General features: G+C 36.0%; 1 protein-coding gene across 1 annotated transcript; it reads left to right on the top strand.

Annotated features, from left to right (window-relative positions):
* Positions 1–7,949: 7,949 nt before the first annotated feature.
* On the top strand, positions 7,950–13,884 carry LOC124645464. Its single transcript, XM_047185274.1, has 2 exons — positions 7,950–8,070; positions 12,748–13,884. The coding sequence occupies exons 1-2, from the start codon at positions 8,056–8,058 to the stop codon at positions 13,789–13,791; spliced, it is 1,059 nt and encodes a 352-aa protein (XP_047041230.1). The 5' UTR covers positions 7,950–8,055; the 3' UTR covers positions 13,792–13,884.
* The last annotated feature ends 4,506 nt before the right edge of the window (positions 13,885–18,390 follow it).

The following is an 18,390-nucleotide window of genomic DNA, read 5'->3' as shown; positions in this document are numbered from 1 at the left end:
CAAATATTCGCAACCGCAACGAAAAAGCAAGTATGTTAATTTCAGTTAATTAACAAAAACAAATTCGCCATAAACAGATAAACAAAAGCTCTTTCATAAGTCACGCAGCGTTATGGTGCTCCACTAAATTAGCAATTTAGCACCCTTTTTTATTATTTATAATACATTCGAAGACATTGAAATGAAAAGAAATGAAATCGTTTATTTTGCAAGTTGGACATTACATCACTTTTACACGTCATTTTAAGAATGCTGGGGTGGGTTCCTAACTGACTGATCCCTGAGAAGAACGCCGATACAAACTCAACTTATGGGTTAATTAAATAAAAATTAATTACGAGGTAACTGTCTGGTACTATTTGGTGATGTGGACACTAACATTCCCAGACAAAACAATAATCAAAATGGCAAAGGCCAGGGTATTTATTTCCGACAACCGGAAGTGAGTCAACGGTCCTCCTTGGACCATAGCAAGATTGATGCTACCAGTCCGCTCTGTATTCAAAATAATAATTCACCTTCGAATTTAAGACGACAATATTAATAAATCAATGTAATTTTTTAAAGAGTTCAAGAGCATGACAGGTCTCGGGCAGTTGACAGCTCCGAGAGAGAATTACATAATGAAGCAAAGCCTTCTTCATTACAATACTACAATTATTTTCGCATTTTCGGTAACTTATTTACACTTCATGTAAAAAATTGGTACATTTTCAGACTTGATGCCACAAGGCATACTCTACTAGTCAACCATCAACTGATCATATTTATTTACTTACAAAAGTCATCTTTCTACCTATTTCTGAAGAACGTCGGGCTCAGTTTCCAGGATCCAGGCAAGGACCAAGTGATGGTCTCATACTCTCTCTATTCTCAAGTAACGAAATATAAACAATATTTCATCCAATATTACATAATATTTGAAATAAACAACGTATTTGTTAAGTGTTATGCAAATAATTGATATGACAAGACATGGCCGTGAATTCGCGGATTTGAGTATCTTTATAAAATTGATTACAAAGCTTATGACCAGAAAACCAGTTTTTAATCATATCATATGAATGCGGATATTTTAGATCCTTAATCCAGGTATTTATCTAAAATGTCACCCCAATTTTCAGTCTCCGATTACTATGCAATGAAAATGCATAAAAACGCGCAAAAAAAAACGTTTGTTTTGAACTCCGATTGTGATTAATTAATACCTACAAGGAAAAACTAAGTATACCGATACAAAATTTTAAATATTTTGTTAACATCAACCACATTATCTTTATTCAATCCAGTCCGTCGTGTTTCGTTTTATTCAGATCATAATAAAAATACCTTTGGAAATACGGCAAATTGTAGGATTTATTTATAACTTTAGTATTTGCACGTGTATTTTACTGAATTAAAACATGCTGCTTACAATTCGAAAATTGGTGTAAGAATAAAACATTACGTACCTAAATCAATAAAAAAATAATATGATAGAAAATTAGTTCCAAATATCACATAATTATTATATGTAAATAACATTTTTGATGGCCGCCTATGCGGTGAACCTTATTAATTTAGTAATAAGTCAATGACCTCGTATTTATAATTTATTAAAGGCACTGTCCGCGTCCGGTGTAACGACAAATTTTATTTGAATCAAAAACACAAATAAGTGTGTGAAAACTCGTCTGATAGGCTGACGTACCCACTGGTCTGGTTGTTATGCGTTGTCTATGGTAATAAGTAGGCAGGCATCAATGATACCTATAAATATTTCGCAGCTTTGAAAGAACATCTGCCCGCCAACGTTCAAACGAATAATAAAATATTTATCTAAGAAATTTCTGTTACTTGCGTTTTTATGTGAATCACTTGCCTTCCTCATTCAGGCTCTTTTCAGTTTTTTTCAGTACCATCTTTCAATAGGCAGCCATTTAATTCAGCATACGTATAGATTCCTACGAGTCCTAATAATTACCTTCTATCACCATATCTCGGATGGCGATGCACGCGATTTTTCTTGATATCCGCCGATGATAAACCGTACTCCTTTTAGTATATTGTTTACTTGTTCGCAGATTCCTGAGAATCAATCATAAAAAAAACAGACTCGTCAGCAGGCACAAGGATCAATTCGTGTGATTATAGCATTCACTGAAAATAGACGCGGCCAAACAAGTTATCCAACTAATTTAATAAATGCGAAAGTTTCCGACTTCAACATTTCTATGTTTTAAATAAGTATACTTAAGTTATTGTTAATCGAGCCATCATTAAGATTATTCATGGTGGTTCAATTGCCCGATATTTGGCAATAATCAAAAAAACATATAACATTACAAAATAGTATCAGTTACCAAACGAAAACACATGAAACCTACTCGTCACAGAATACATGATGGGAATTTTTCGAATTCTTCATAACTATGACGTCTAAACCATAAATAATTAATTCAACATTATAAACTCTTTGGTATAACCAATGAACCTTGGCTCAAGTGAATCAACGAGAATCAAGTTGGGTCAACATTTTATAGGTACCTCTCTATCAATCTGACCTGATGATATGCGACAAATTATAGGTAAGTAGCTATTAGAAATATTTGTACGAACTTACGAACCGGTTCCTATTTTTACTATTAGACATTTTATAAGCTGAGTTATCTCATCAATGGTATAATGCGTGAGGTGTTATTGCCCACGCAAATCAGGTATTTCCATAATGAAAAGATTTACTTAATCTAATTTATTTATATAATCTCACTTCTCACCTGGACGAGGTTTTCTGATTTTTCTAGGCTGCGCTAGATTATTTTTCACTCTCAGACTTGTAGTGACTTGTACGTATGTATTATGGCTATCCGATGTAGTTAGGCTTCATAGAAAGATTGTTACCATCTTATATATTTTATAAATGCAATACTCACAGAGTATCTACCTGTCTACCTGTAAATACGAGCTAACTAAGGAATATTATGTATGTGCTATACTTTATTGACCTGTTGACTACTTATATCCATCCTGCTCCTGTCACAAGTTTATTACGTGTTAGCGCACCATGTCTCTTTCTAGCATTGCTCTTAGTCCACTTACGTTCATGTTTATCGGACAACTAGAAACAAAATAAACCTGATTTAGTGCACTCGTTCGGAAGTTATGCGTTTCGATGATTACTCCACTTTTCTCTGTACGGATTCCAGAAGGTTTCAGAGACTAGCCACTAAGGTACACAAATAAAAAAGGTGGCCTAAAATCCAGGGGCAAAATAATTATTTTGCCCCTGGATTTAATTATAATGAAATACACCTAAATAACAACAAGGCTGCATCACCGACTAAGTTCCTATTTCGAGGTAAACTACTCATGTTGCACATTTATTTAAAGTTTTTCATAAATATTAAAATTAAGACACATCTTAACTTGGTATCAAAATACATCTTTTCAACGCTTCCTTCTTATAAATTATTATTATTTATTTTCTTTTGATTTACAATGCAACTAATCTGTAGGTACTTAATATTTTAAGAGCTTTTGTGAGTGTCGTAGAGACAATTATTCTGATAGGGCAAAATTCTATTAGACGAAGGCAAAAAGAGTGGAACCACCTGTTATTTGGGAGAATATATAACATGCCCAAGTAGCATTCGGGGTTCTATATAAGATGTCTAGTCGTTCACATGTACTCTACAAGCTGTGTATGTCAGCTGTACATGAGCTGTATAGCTTGATATAATGCTTTTATTGAACCAGTTTGGGCACAAATTAGACAGCCTTAAGTTCACTATGGCTGTACATTAGAAGTATAATAGCATTATAATAGCAGTTTAAGTAGTAACATCGGACTTAAGGCTGACTTACGGCACTATATGGAACGCAGTGTGAACCATTCAACGTGCATGAGTGTAATAAAGAGTAATAAGTGGCTAAATACACAGCCTTCACAGTTAAAATCGGACAAAAGTACTCCAGTAAGCTACCTTAAATTCACTTGTGTCCTAAATTATTTCCACATTTTCATATATTAGTTTGACAATTGTAAGGAGTGCATGGATTCGGGGCAAACTAACTCCGGCGGATTATTATTATAAAATAACATGCGGTAGTACCTGTTTTATATACTATATCATGTTAATGCCATGGGAATGCAACTTTATCGTGAAATGTATACATATTGACAATTAAAATTTTCACGCGCCTCTGTAAAAACGCTTTATTCATTTTGAAATATTTAAAACTGGCTGAGAGGAAAATTTACATCTTCAGTTTTTGATATTTTATTGGCATTATAATTATACTACGGTAATTAATTTTAACATGAAACCAAAACTCATTCGCTCTATCTGCGTATTTTGTGATAAATCTGCATTAATCTTGTAGATTTATTTGGTAAATATTTTAGGTTACGTAGAACAAAATGGTGGAAATGAAATACGGCTATGTGAACTGTTATATAGCCCTTCTAACAGCCTACAGTCCACATGTGAATGATTTAAACACCTCTGTACAGATAGTAAAAAAAAGGTTATTTTAAGTATCACAAACAAGTCCTAATACAGCTACTGGCTGTATAACAGTCTAAGACAAGTAGACATAACAGCCTTTGGCTTTATAAATGACCAGAAGTGTTCTGTTAAAATGCTAGCTCTATAACATCGAACAAGTAGGCCGTTAAACAGCGGTTGCCGTATCTCTACCCTACTATAATGCTCTTAGTCAGAAAGCTGACTAAAGGATAGTTGTTAGAGTAATATAACACCCATAACCGTATAAAAGTATTACTCTACACTCCTGTAAGTCCCTTAGACAGGCATAGGTGTAATTAATTACAATAATGCAGCTAATACATCACGAGTGAACTGTAGTAATGCTTTAAGTTCACCTGTGAACTAAATGTGTACTCTTAAATGGAACAAAATGCTACTTGGGTGACTCACCAAAATCCGGCAGTCCCTTCAGTTGCCCTCTGCTGCAATGAATTATGTTTGATCCTAGGCAGAAGGTACTCGTGCCTTAAATAAAATCGCTCATCATTACAATTAATATAAAGGCTCAAAAGTAGTTTAGTTTTGAGGTACCATAAAACTGAAGAGTAACAGTAAATTAAAATAGTTCTTCTACAGTCATAAAAATCTTCTACAGGTACGAAATACAAACGGGAACGGGAAAATACATATCGAGACAGACAGACAGATCCGGGTTGGAACTTTATTTAGGTTTATATGTTTATGTAGTGGTTATCGATTTCCTTTAACAAGCGGAATATTATATCACTGACTGCGACTACAGATGGTATCTATTCACAATTTTAAATCTATAATTATATAAAAAGAATGAACGATCTGATTGACATTTAAATGTCAACGTAGACCACAGAGGATGTATTTTAACCCTTCGACAAAAGTCCTGGTAGCCGAGTGGTTAAAGATGGATGGCACTTTAAACTGTAGGTCCCGGCTATCATAGAATATCCTTGGCAGTCGTTACGGGTAGTCAGAAGCCAGTCAGTCTGACACCAGTCTAACCAAGGGGTATTGGGTTGCCCGGGTAACTGGGTTGAGAGGGTCAGATAAGGCAGTCGCTCCTTGTAAAGCACTGGTACTCAGCTGAATTCGGTTAGACTGGAAGCCGACCCCAACATAGTTGGGAAAAAGGCTCGGAGGATGAGGCTCATCCTCATCCTCCGAGCCTTTTTCCTAGTGGTTAAAGCACCTATTTATCAAGTATTAGGGTACAAGGTCGATTCTAGGTAACTTCGTTGATCAAACCTGGACTATAAATAGTCTTACATCTTCCACCCGCATTGTGCAAGCGTGGTGATTAACGCTCATTCCTTCTCTGTATAAGAAGAGCTAATTTGATCTGCATTGGGACAATAAAAGGCTGATTATCAAAACCTGGAACAACTGACAACCTATGTTTTTCTTATGTCAAATTAAGTGTGAACAGCTGAAGTGTAAGTGCAAAGGTTAACGTCATTAGGTCATTTGTAAAATAGTAGATGGATAAATTCCAAGAACTATTATTTCAAGAGATCAATTAAAAAAGTATCTCGTATCCAAACGAATTAAAATCAGTTTACAATAGGCTGAAACATAATACATATGAGGAAACGAAGACACAGAGAATTCTATGTGATTGGGAATTACCGTCTTTATTCAATTGCCTTAAAAAATATTTAAAAAAAACAGCAAAGTGTGAATCGTTCTCGCGTGCGGCGGCTTCCGTACTATCGTAGTTACGTACGGACGTTTCTATAAATAAAACAAGTAAAAATGTTTGTTGTACGGGATCTCCAGGAAATATTAATATTATTCTACTTTTCCGTAATTACAATATTTCAACTGTTTGTTTTTAAATTCTAACTATACCAAAAGATTCATGAGATGCAACTTATGTTGACAGACGGACAACGAAGTCTAACTTACCCTTTAAATACGGAACCCCAAAAAATATGTAAGGCGGAATCAGCGTAACTTTGTTGGTTCTTAAAAGGCGAAGGTTCAACCTACTATTGTCTAACGGTCAAGCAAAATAAATGTTCAGAAACTCATCATATTATTACAAACGCACATGAGCCGCACTTGACCTTTACAACACGTTTTGTTTATATAATTATTGTATAAAACCTTTAAAATACATGCCTCAGTTTTTTTGTCAGTAAACCACTACTTACTTGTATTGTCTACGCATCATCTGGAAAAGTAATTACATTTGGGTACTCATTTGTAGAATATTAAAGTCGATTAACAGGTACTTAGTACCTAATTTCTACTTTTCTACGCAACTAAACGAATTTACCTTTGCAGCTGAAAATACTTGATCGCATCGCACTTAACAACGATTGAATAGGGATTTTTGACGCCATTTCTGAATGTACACCTCGGTACATAAGTGAACTGGACTGATATTTCTAGCCGAGTCTAGCCCTAATATTGATAGTATATAACCAGAAAAAGAATAATTGAAATCATGTAAATGAATAACTTTCAGGATAATTTACGCAAAAGTATTGCTTTGAGGATGTTGCGTTTTCATGCCAAAACTACTACCTAAGTAAACCGCTTTGAATGAAATGGGCTACTTTTCATTCGGGCACGGAAAGAATTCAATATAGGAGGAACCACAGGGCTTATTTCAAATATAGAACATTTGTTTTTTTTCTTCTATTTGACTAAACGGTAGGCTCGCGGAAGCTCACAGTCAACAAAAGTTGAGTGACACATACAATTACTTAACGTTCATAGGTCGCTTTGCATCTATACTAACTAATATTATAGAGCTGAAGAGTTTGTTTGTTCGTTTGAACGCGCTAATCTCAGGAACTACTGGTCCGATTTGAAAATTTCTTTCAGTGTTAGATAGCCCATTTATCGAGGAAGGCTATAGGCTTTTTATCCCGGTACGGGAAGTAGTTCCCACGGGATGCGGGTGAAACCGCTGGCAGAAGCTAGTTATATCATATGTGTCAAAGTGCAACCGCATCGAAGTCCTTCTCCTGAGGTCATTATTAGCTCTTCAATGTCTTTACCATTTAATCATATTTAAGGAGAAATCTATTTTAGTAAATAAAATAGTAAAGTTATTTATCTGGTATATCACCACCTCCTATCTTTTAATTTCTGAAAACTTAAAAGCTCTTCTCCCACTGAGATGTCATATTTCATATTACAAGTCCATTCTTAGCTCAGCTTGACATGTAACGTATAAAAGCTCTTTCTTGATGCTAGACGTATCAAGTAACTAAGGTTTTTTCATTGTCTGTAATTTAATGGGCAACACTGCCAGACAAATACGTCACCACTAAAAATAAAAGGCGAACCATCTGATGAAAGTAATTTATTATTACAAAAGCTTTCGCCGAAAATATCGGAGTTGGGTGAAAAAACATATTTAAGGCATAGTTCATTGTTTTGCATGAACCCGTTGACATAACCTTGTAGGTTCAACATAGGCGGTATGGACGGACGAGATCTTCTCGGGCAGGTATTTAAGAGTCGGTCCGCAGAGTGAGGCGACACTTACCTCATCACCGGTTGGAAGAGTCGGTAAGACAAGATCGCACCGCTCAACATGAAGGTTACATGGGTACGTACCATAGACATTATTTTTTTTTACCTAAAAATCGATAATTCGAATTCCACATTTGAACAGTATTCGTTAATTTTAATTACAGTTAGTAAAAAGTGTTTGATATGTAACCAAGTGTTAAAAAAATGTAGAGCTTTGTTTTTTGGTTCATAAATAATTTTTTCGTGACTTTATTTAAACGAGGGCGCGACTGAAACTTAATAAGCTTTGCGAAGTGTGTTTCTATGTATTGTGTTCAATTACTTTTATTTGTGGGGATGCCACGAATCATAATTTGCAGCAAATTGATAAATTAACAGTTATATTTAAAAAGCTTAAAATTTAAAAAGTTTTAATCAGTTTTGTTAAATTTGTTTCAAGTGGAGTATTTTTTGATGTCATAAATATATTATTAAATAAAAGATAAATGTTTTAAGTCGTTCGATATTAATTGATTTCCTTACATTCAGTGAAGCCATTTTAATACCAATGACAGGTGCGAACAATTAAAGAAGTTACTTCCTTCAAGTAATTTACTTCAAAAAATATTTTTTGGATATTGTTAATGTCATAGTGAATGCGTAGGATTCAGTTCATTGCTACATGTATGAACTGATGTAACATTTTAAGTGATAATTAATTTCAATGCAATTCTTACCAAAATGGGATAATAAAATCTTTAAGTACACAACGTATAAAGCATAGGTATTTCAAGGTTCCTTACCAAATACCAAAATAATTATCAAATATTGCTAAGAATGTTATTAGCGATCGCTTTGTTTCAATGAGACGATGCTGTTAATACCACTAATTAAATACTTACACTCTGAACTTTAGTTGGCCAGTATTTTTTACTCTAGGGAGTTAAGAAAATTCAGGTACCTAGGGAGAGAGAAAAGACATAATTAGAAGCAGCATAAATAGAATTAAAAATACTTAAGTTTAACAGTTTTATCTATACTAATATTATAGAGAGGAAAACTTTGTTTGTTTGGTTGTAATGGATAAACTCAAAAACTACTGGACTGATTTTAAATATTCTCTCACCATTCGAAAGCTACATTATCCACGAGTAATATAGGCTATATTTATCCCGGTACGGGCAGTTGTTACCACGGGACGTGGGTAAAACCACGGGAAAACGGCTAGTTTCAAATATTTTGAAACCACTCTCTTAATCAACATAGACATAGTGTATAATTTTTCATCGCTCCCTGAAAGTATCATGTACCTGCTAAAGTACATAAAATATATTTTATAATACAAAACGGTTTTTCCTTCGGTATTTTTATGTAGTTTAAATGTTAAATGTGTTTTTATTATTTACCATAATCCATCAATCATTAAATGGCCTCTACGTGATTAGTTTTTTATGGATCCCAGAAGTGTGAATGACCACTTTTTGAGGTGCAATATGTTACATCGTAGTGGCCTTTTAATTATAGAACTCCATAATTTATAGCTTCATCGTACGATATTTATAAAAAAAGTTTTGTAAACTTATTTATAAAAAAATAAAAACTTTTTCTCGCGGGTTTTACCCAAGTCCCGGATAAAAATCTTTCCGTTCTTCATGACTTCCTAGTGGTAGTGTAGCAGTCTTCAACTTACTAGTATTTTAGGGCCATTAAAATATGGTCAAGAAAATTAATTAAGATTTTTAACTGATATATATGTATAAGAAAAACGGTTATTGCAAAGTTTGCTAAGTAGTAAGCATTTTCTTTTGGGCACACTCTATATTAATAATACTTGTAACGAATTTTTGTTAACCATAAAAATATTTTCTAAATTCTAAAAAAAAACAGCACAATTCAATGCAGTACCAATAACGTCATTCGCTCTAAATAGAACAAAAAAAAATAACTTTTTAGCCATATGGCGTATGAGGTGCTTTTATAAATAAATCAATCCATTCATAAACACTCAATAATAATTTACGACTGTGCAGTAACACGTAATACTTGTAAGCTTCAAAAGCTGCAGGAAATAACATAATATCATTTAAATGGCAAAAAAACTGGATACAACCTTGGTGGCGAATAATAATAGTCTATAAAAATTTGATTATTTACAATTTAAACGAAGCTTCGTCATTATGCAAAAGAAGATGTCTCAAAGCGGATCTCGAATATTTTCGTACAATATTGTTTTTTATAAAAGTAGCTAGGTGTTTCCCGCGGTTCCACTTACATACTGAACGAACGTACTTCCTGCATCTATATAAAAAGTTATCACCCTTTTCCTGCTATACAATTTTATTTTTTATTTAAAACTGTTCAGCAGTTTTTGCGTAAAAACGCGTAAGACAGATACTTTCGTATAAGTATTTACTTTATTTCTTTTTTTTTACTTAAAGATGCACTAGCGGTAGATAAAAGAGATATCTACATATCTGTAGGTCTGTATATTGCATATCATATCATAATGAAAAGGCACGATAAAGCACAAGGTGGGTTCTTTATTTGCACATAGGTATTTGGCTGTCGTCACGGGTAGTCAAAAGCTAGAAAGTCTGACTACCAGTCTTACCAGGGGTTGCTCGGGTAACTGGGTTGAGGAGACCAGAGGCAGACGCTCCATGTATAACACTGGTACTCACGATCTCGAATCACAAATCGATGCTATCATTGTAAGGTGTTGTGTTCCGGATCAAATAACAATAAGAAAAAACCGTGATTTATCGCTACTAGTCACCAAAATTATTTTACCCACACATCAACGTCCTGATTAGCACTTTGTACTTAGTGGTAATATAACTTAAGCTAATAAAAAACTTATTTCTAAGAAAATCGGCGAAGTGGTTTTACACACTATAGTTCCTTACCATTTACTATATAAAATGGGAAAAAAGAGTTTAGTGCTGTCGCGTTATGACGAGCTCCCTGACAGTTCATAACTTTTAGTTTATGGAACCCCCATAAAAAAAAGGAAATTCTTTTTTATACTTTTCAAGCCATGATCAATATAGCAAATAGGAAAAAAAATATTTACACGTTTACAGATTAGATACGGAACCCTTAAAACTTACAAAAGTAAGATCAATTTAATTAAACGATACGAAAGAAATGATTGCTTCAAGACTCTTTTCCTGGAAAAAAAGAAACAGATAAAATATTATTACATTGGATATTTTTACTCCATACTTAAATATCAAATTATTAGCAATCCGTAACCGCAAACTTAAGGCTTCGCAGTTAATTAACATAATTTATTTCGATATCTATAAATAAATATTTTGCTGGTCGGAGGAAACTCATCATTTATTAAAAGTATATTTTGTCAATGCGAATTATTTAAACTGAGTCTCTGTGTATGAAAAAATAATGTCTCTAAATAATTATACACCTTCTTAATATTTTTCAATTTAGCGATTGGTGATCGTTTTAACATTGATTCGCTGGACGTCGGTATGCTACTGTATTAGAACTTGTTAATCGCATACGATTAAATGAATCATAGTACTACAATAGGTGGTCAAGAAAGAATCATATTCGTTTGCACTGTAAACTAAATGATCGTGAAAAGTGTCCTTGCTGAGATAGTTAAGCGCAATGATAATGATAGTCAACGTTACAGACTCGCGTAGCAACGTATCGCGTAGTAGCGTAGCACATAGGATTTAATAGGAATTAAACACCTATAGCCGTAGGCTCGGAAAATTTATTTTTCCTGAATGAAGCCTATGCATGCCTTTGTGAAGAGGAACACAAAATAACATACCTATGAAGTTACGAAACGTGTGTTTCTTCCTATTAATCTTATAAAATTGTATTCAAATTATAGGTACACAATTACTTCTGTATTTAGATGCAATTACAAAATGCAACAAACACGAACAATAATTTTATTGGTACACCAAACAAGCCGCGAATGAAAATTACAGTCATTCGTGTGTAGTTAATTGAACGACTTTTACTAGCAGTTAAATGTTGTAACAGTTAGTGGCCGTAGATGTGGCCGCATGTGTGGTTCAAGTTCAATGCACCCGGCTGGCTGGCACAGCCCAGGCGTGGTTGTTGCGCAACCATGGTCACTGCAACCATTGTACCACCGGCCGTGACCTTGCACGTACTTTCTATTCTTCCATATATCTTATCTAATACCTATACCGGTATTTTACGAGTATTATTTGTATTGATTAATCACTTTGCGTAGGTGGTAAACCGCTGTCCAGAAAATTATGCAATATAATGCTGTTTCCGAATGAACCGTGTAATGGGATGATTGTGAGATAACTACTCTTGGTTAATGTCAATCAATAAGCATTAGCTATGATAGTTAAACATACCACACATGGCCAAATACTTTCCTTAGACATAGAGCCTCTAAAAACAGCTTCACAAAAACTAGACAACAAGATCAATCAATCGCTTGAATAGTTTGTTTATCGCATTCCGCGGTGCGGTGCCATCAATAAATATAACTAGATCTAGTTGCACGGGAACGCGTTCCGTATTGCAACATTTCGTGGTATTGAGTGGTCACGAAGCGACCGGTCCACGTCCGGCCAGCATCGCGGCTGCACAGGTTTACACACACCACAATTAACATCAAACATATGAGCCGTGTCGACTTGATAAAGCATAACATCATCCATATATATTTGTCACATAAGATAGCTAGTGTCGTTCGTAAAGTAGTAACAAACAATCGTCTACCATTCCAATATTTAAAATCTTCTTTTTGTTTCAGGTATTATTGGTGGTGGTAGGAGTGGTTTCAGCCGATGTCGGACTCGGCTACCACTACAATGTGCCACAAACTTCGTACGGAGTTCCTTCATACCAAGTCGGAGGTAACTCTGGACAGTACAGCTCTGGACAGTACAACTCTGGCTACTCAGGAAGCCACAGTGGCCACCACGGTCTAAGCTCTGGTTACCAAACCGGAGGAGTCAATGCCGGCAGCGGCTCTGGCTACTACCAAGCTGGTTCAAACAGTGGATCCCAAGTAGTTCAGCAGCCTTACCAGACCGGATACCAAACTCAATACCAGTCCTCAAGCCAGTACCAATCCTCCGCAAAGAAAAATTACCAGCAGTACTACCAGGTGCAGCAACAGCCCGCCCAAGTGTTCAAACACTTCTACGTGCACGCCGCCCCCGAAGAACCCGAAGTGGTCAAGCCTCGCGCTCCCATCGTATTGCCTGCTCCCCAGAAGCATTACAAGATCATTTTCGTAAAGGCGCCCACCGAGTCTAGCGCTCCTAATGTTATTGCTCCCGTTCAACCACAAAACGAAGAGAAAACTATTGTCTACGTTCTTGTTAAGAAGCCCGATGAGCAACCCGAAGTCGTCCTTCCCAAGATCGAACAGAAGCCCCCATCCAAGCCTGAGGTATACTTCATCAAGTACAAGAACAAGGAAGACTCCCAGGCTGTCATCAACAACATCGTCAAGGACTACAACCAGGGTCAACCTCTGACGCTGAACTCTGGCTCGGCGGAGAGCTCTTACCAGTCCGGTCTCAGCGGTGGTGTCCAATACCAGGCGCCAATCCAGCACGGAAGCTCTTCCGGGTACAGCTCGCACGGCTCAGACTCCCAGTCCTTCGGCGTGAGCTCTGCGTCCGCTAACTCCGGCAGCAGCCTGAGCGGCTCCCACATCACCAGCAGCATCTCGTCTCCGGTCACCGTCAGCAGCACGGCTTCCAGCATCGATTATGACGGAGGCGTCATCTCTACTAGTCAGGGCGTCCCCCACGAAACCTACGGAGTCCCTAAATTCAGGAACTAAATAATAAATACGACTGTAATCTAATATACGTGTTGAGTATAGATGTGTTGTTTGTAATGGATACTAATAAACGTGTTACTTCCTTACGATAAATTCCTTGTTTCTTTCCTTTGTGAGAACTCAATAAACAATAGTCCGTAAACATCGGACTTACGCAAAACCGATCGTAATTAGGAAGCATATCTTGGTTGTTTGGTTCACCCTCACATACAAAACTGTGTATATATTTGTTCAAACCGTTAAATTTTATCGCAGTCAATTTAGCGAGCGATTTTGTTGGAATTCCTACGCACAAGAAACACCAGCTGATTATTATTTAGTATCGGAACTAGCCCATTGCAATTGAAGTTGGCACATTATTGGCATTTTAATAGCGGGTTCATCCGCATAACTCCATAACGTTATCTTGATTGATGGCAATACGTACTTTCATTTGTGCGAGCCAGAGTCCAGAGCATGGCGTACATAGTGGTTAATTTAGTTAGTAATGCGTTATGTTCCGATAGTATTTCATTCATGATGTGCATTGTTTATGAATGGAATGGTTCTATTTGGGGGCAGCGGCGCGTGATAGTTTAATATCGGGCATTAGGAGACTAGCTCGATTGAGTGGTTATTCATGGATGCAGTTTCGTGAAGCTCGCGTGGAATGCCGCGGCTCCGGGCGCCGGCGCCAGCTAAATTCCCGCGCCCGTCCATGCCGAACGCTGCGCACTGATCGCTCCTGGCGCCGCACCCCATGCTTATTGTATCTATAATTATTTATTAATATGTACGTAGGTTTCTGACAGTAGCTACTATAGATATTATAAAGTTCTATAAAGGATGTTCAGGAGATGGCGGACATGGAAGGAGATGCAAGAGTCAACAAGATACAAGATACTTTATTTGTAAAATCATGGGTGTACATGGAGTTATGCAGGTTGTGAGACAAAATAATAAACGTTACCATTCATGTTTGGCCTCTTAGGCGTACAAATATTTAAAAAATAAAATTTAAAATAAGGAACATTCGAACAACAATTAATTGATAATAAAAAAAAAACATTTTTTTCAAACATTCCACTATAATGTGTAGTATTATATTATTTATAGTTTGTTTATTTAAAAAAAAATGGAAAGAATAAATATGCAAACGTAAGGTTGACTATTTTATTCCCGTCATTACCCTTGGGTTGCCTGGTATAAACAATATATGATATTAAACAAATACCAGCCGAATTGCAGATTTTCAAAGTCACTTGACGTCACAAAATATATAGAAGCAACGATTGATCGAAGCCTGTAAACAAATTGGAAATCATCCAAATATTAACTGATCCTAAATACAATTTCCTAACTTTGTTCAGCTTTTCTTTTGCGAAGCCCTTGTTTCAAATAAGCAATGAATACCAGACTGTTGTTTCAAATGAGCAATGAATACCAGACTGTTGTTTCAAATGAGCAATGAATACCAGACTGTTGTTTCAAATGAGCAATGAATACCAGACTGTTGTTTCAAATGAGCAATGAATACCAGACTATTGTTTCAAATAAGCAATGAATACCAGACTGTTGTTTCAAATGAGCAATGAATACCAGACTGTTGTTTCAAATGAGCAATGACTACCAGAATTTTATGTTACTTTCTTGTCAATAAACGTTATTTTATTTTATTTATTTTAATGAAAATAAAATTTAAATCCAATTTTGTGTAGAATAAAAATTTGTCATCTTTGAATAAGTTGGAAATAAATCCATAAGTAGTAATATTATAAAGCTGAAGAGTTTGTTTGTTTGCTTGAACGCGCTATTCTCAGGAACTACTGGTCCGATTTGAAAAAATCTTTCAGTGTTAGATAGGCCATTTATCGAGGAAGGCTATAGGCTATTTTTTCCGGGTTCATGCAGAGGTTCTCACGGGATGCGGGTGAAGCCGCTGGCAAAAGCTAGTTATGAAATAAAGATGAAGAAAAACCTCTTGATGAAACCTGGACTTTAAAATCAGTATTCACCAGTATTCAGCGTGGTGAAAAAAAACCGTGCACCTTGCAATACGACATATGATGACGAATATGAAGAGAAAATTGGCCACATTACATTTGACTGAAATTAGTGATTTAGGTTGGTATCTATCGGTACACATCTCGGTAGCTTTACCTGAAGCCTGCAGCTATAGTTAGGTCAGCTACTTTATCGTGTAGGTAAGTATTGTTTCATTTAATCAAAATAAATAATAATACTACCATTTCAGTAAAGTTGTCTGCAAAGGGCTCCAGCATGTTGGCTTCGGCCCCACGTTCACCTTCCAAAAATCTGTGACTTTATAGTCCCGTGGTCTGGTAGACTACAATTATAATAGTACTCACATACTTCAATTATATTAAAAAATCGAGTTCTGAAACAATGTTTGCATAAAACCAATTCGCCGTCAGGTAATATGTGGTCATAAAAATGCAACAATACACTTACAGATGAAGTACTGGGACATAAAAGAAGGTTTTATAGTTTAGGTTAATTTAATATAATGTTGAACAGAACTCTTAAACTTTATACAATATTTGCAATTTGTATTGTGGGCACGAGAAGCATTTCTATAACAAGCATAGAACGCCTTGCGAGTTGCGGCCGCCAACAAAATAAACCGATTCAGGGTTGTATTGGCACATTTATTTTGCCAAACGTTGCGATCACTACATCCTATTGTGCTGAAAATTGTCAATACTTAGGAAAACTGCGGATCATAAGAACTTTTATTCACCCTCACTACAGGAATTATGTTCTTGGTAACAATTTTTTTGCTCGGAATGATATTGCATTAATTATAACTAAACAAGATTTTAGCAAAAGAAAACTTATCAAGTTAAGTGCGCTGGATACTCTGTCTACAATCGGCCTAAAAGCGCTTATTCCGATAATGGATGAGAACAAGCCGAGGTTACGAGTAACTCTTATCGAACGTTGCATAAAAGAACAACAATTTGGATACTACGTTTGCGCTAACAACAGAATAACTAAACAAACCATAGAGGTTTGTCGAAGGAGACAAGAACAAGGAGTGCCGTTACTGTTGGATGGTAGAATATATGGTATAATGGGCATTACCGATAAGGACACCTGTGTCCTTCCTCAAAGAAGTTTTACAGCAGTTGGTCCTGCGCTTCCTTGGATTAGTTCTACTGTGAGGACACTGGGTTATAAGAACGAGATACTTACAACATTGCACGATACTACCACAACTCGTAAGATTCCTCCTACCACTACTCAAACCACCATAACAACTCCGAAGACAACAACCACTCCTTTAACCCAACCAACGTTTCCTCCCGCGCCACCTTCAATCCCGCCTGAATATCATCCTTATCCTACGCAAACGACTGAAAAAATAGTATTTCGTTACGTTCCAAGTAGGCCTATTCATCCAAATCATCCTACTCGACCAATCTACCCGTCACATATTATTCCAGGCCCCTCAACGTCTATTGCGCGTGTTATTCGGCAAGGACCCTCCACTTTCACTACTACACGCAGGCAACAAACAAGAACATTCTCACAATTTTTTCCTAGTCGTCACGTTCTTGCTTACAATAATTATTACCTATCTCTCTCTAGAACTACTATTCCAAATAATAATAAAAATGACATCAACTATTTTCGAAATCCTCATTTGTTCCCAAAAGTTAATTCTTACCTAAAACAATCAAAACAAATCCAACGAGCAGGCAGTACAGAGGGGTCACAGAAAAAAAATGATGCAACTTTAAAAAGTGTACCTGCTATGAGAAACCGCCCAGAAGATTCAGGACCCAATTTCACGTCTAGAATCACTTCAGCGAAAGAATTTCGTATAAAAGCTATTACCTTTAAGCCGCCAGCTAGTCCAAGCAGGAGAACAATATTAACTAAACCAACACCATCAAAAGTTCTGGAAACATCAACGAAACCTACAACAAGCAGTACAAACTTACTTCCATTCATCCAAGTTCTTGCTAATAACAAGACAACGAATGTCATGGATTGGTTCAACGTAATGGTCAAAGAAAAGCTTAAAAATATTACTTCAGCGTTTTACGTAATAAGTCCATCCACAGCAGCCACAGGAAGACCTTTTAATTTCCTAGATCTTACGTAGACGTGTTAGTTTATAAATGTGTCGATCGAGTTAAGACTTTTTGTACTTCAGTAACAAAATAATCTATTCTAAGTAATCATTTTAATTGTGTACCTCATTGAAGAATCGAAATAAAGTAATGTTACCAGATAAGTAATGTTTTGCATGACTTATTCATAATGCCACAATGTTTTTGATGAAGAGAACAAGCATCTCGCAAACATCCCATCCTACTAATATTATAAATCCTACTAATATTATAAATGTAAAAAAGTTTGTGAGAATGTATGGGTGCATGTTTGTCATTTTTTCACGCAAAAACGCCTGGACCGATTTGGTTGAAAGCTCCCCAGCAACCGCGTCTTGTGGAAACTACTTGCTGTACCTATGTCACATCGACGGACGGGTATTGTAAAACTTCCCAAAAGTGAAAAGGTTTAAGGTTTTCATCTAATAAAAAAATAGCTTCGCTCGCGCCTTACACTTACTTTCTAGTAGTTACTTTTCCT

This window comes from Helicoverpa zea, chromosome 31, assembly GCF_022581195.2.
Source record: "Helicoverpa zea isolate HzStark_Cry1AcR chromosome 31, ilHelZeax1.1, whole genome shotgun sequence".
Taxonomy (NCBI): domain Eukaryota; kingdom Metazoa; phylum Arthropoda; class Insecta; order Lepidoptera; family Noctuidae; genus Helicoverpa; species Helicoverpa zea.
Note: the sequence above shows the minus strand (reverse complement) of the source record. Positions and strands in the feature narration are given on the sequence as shown.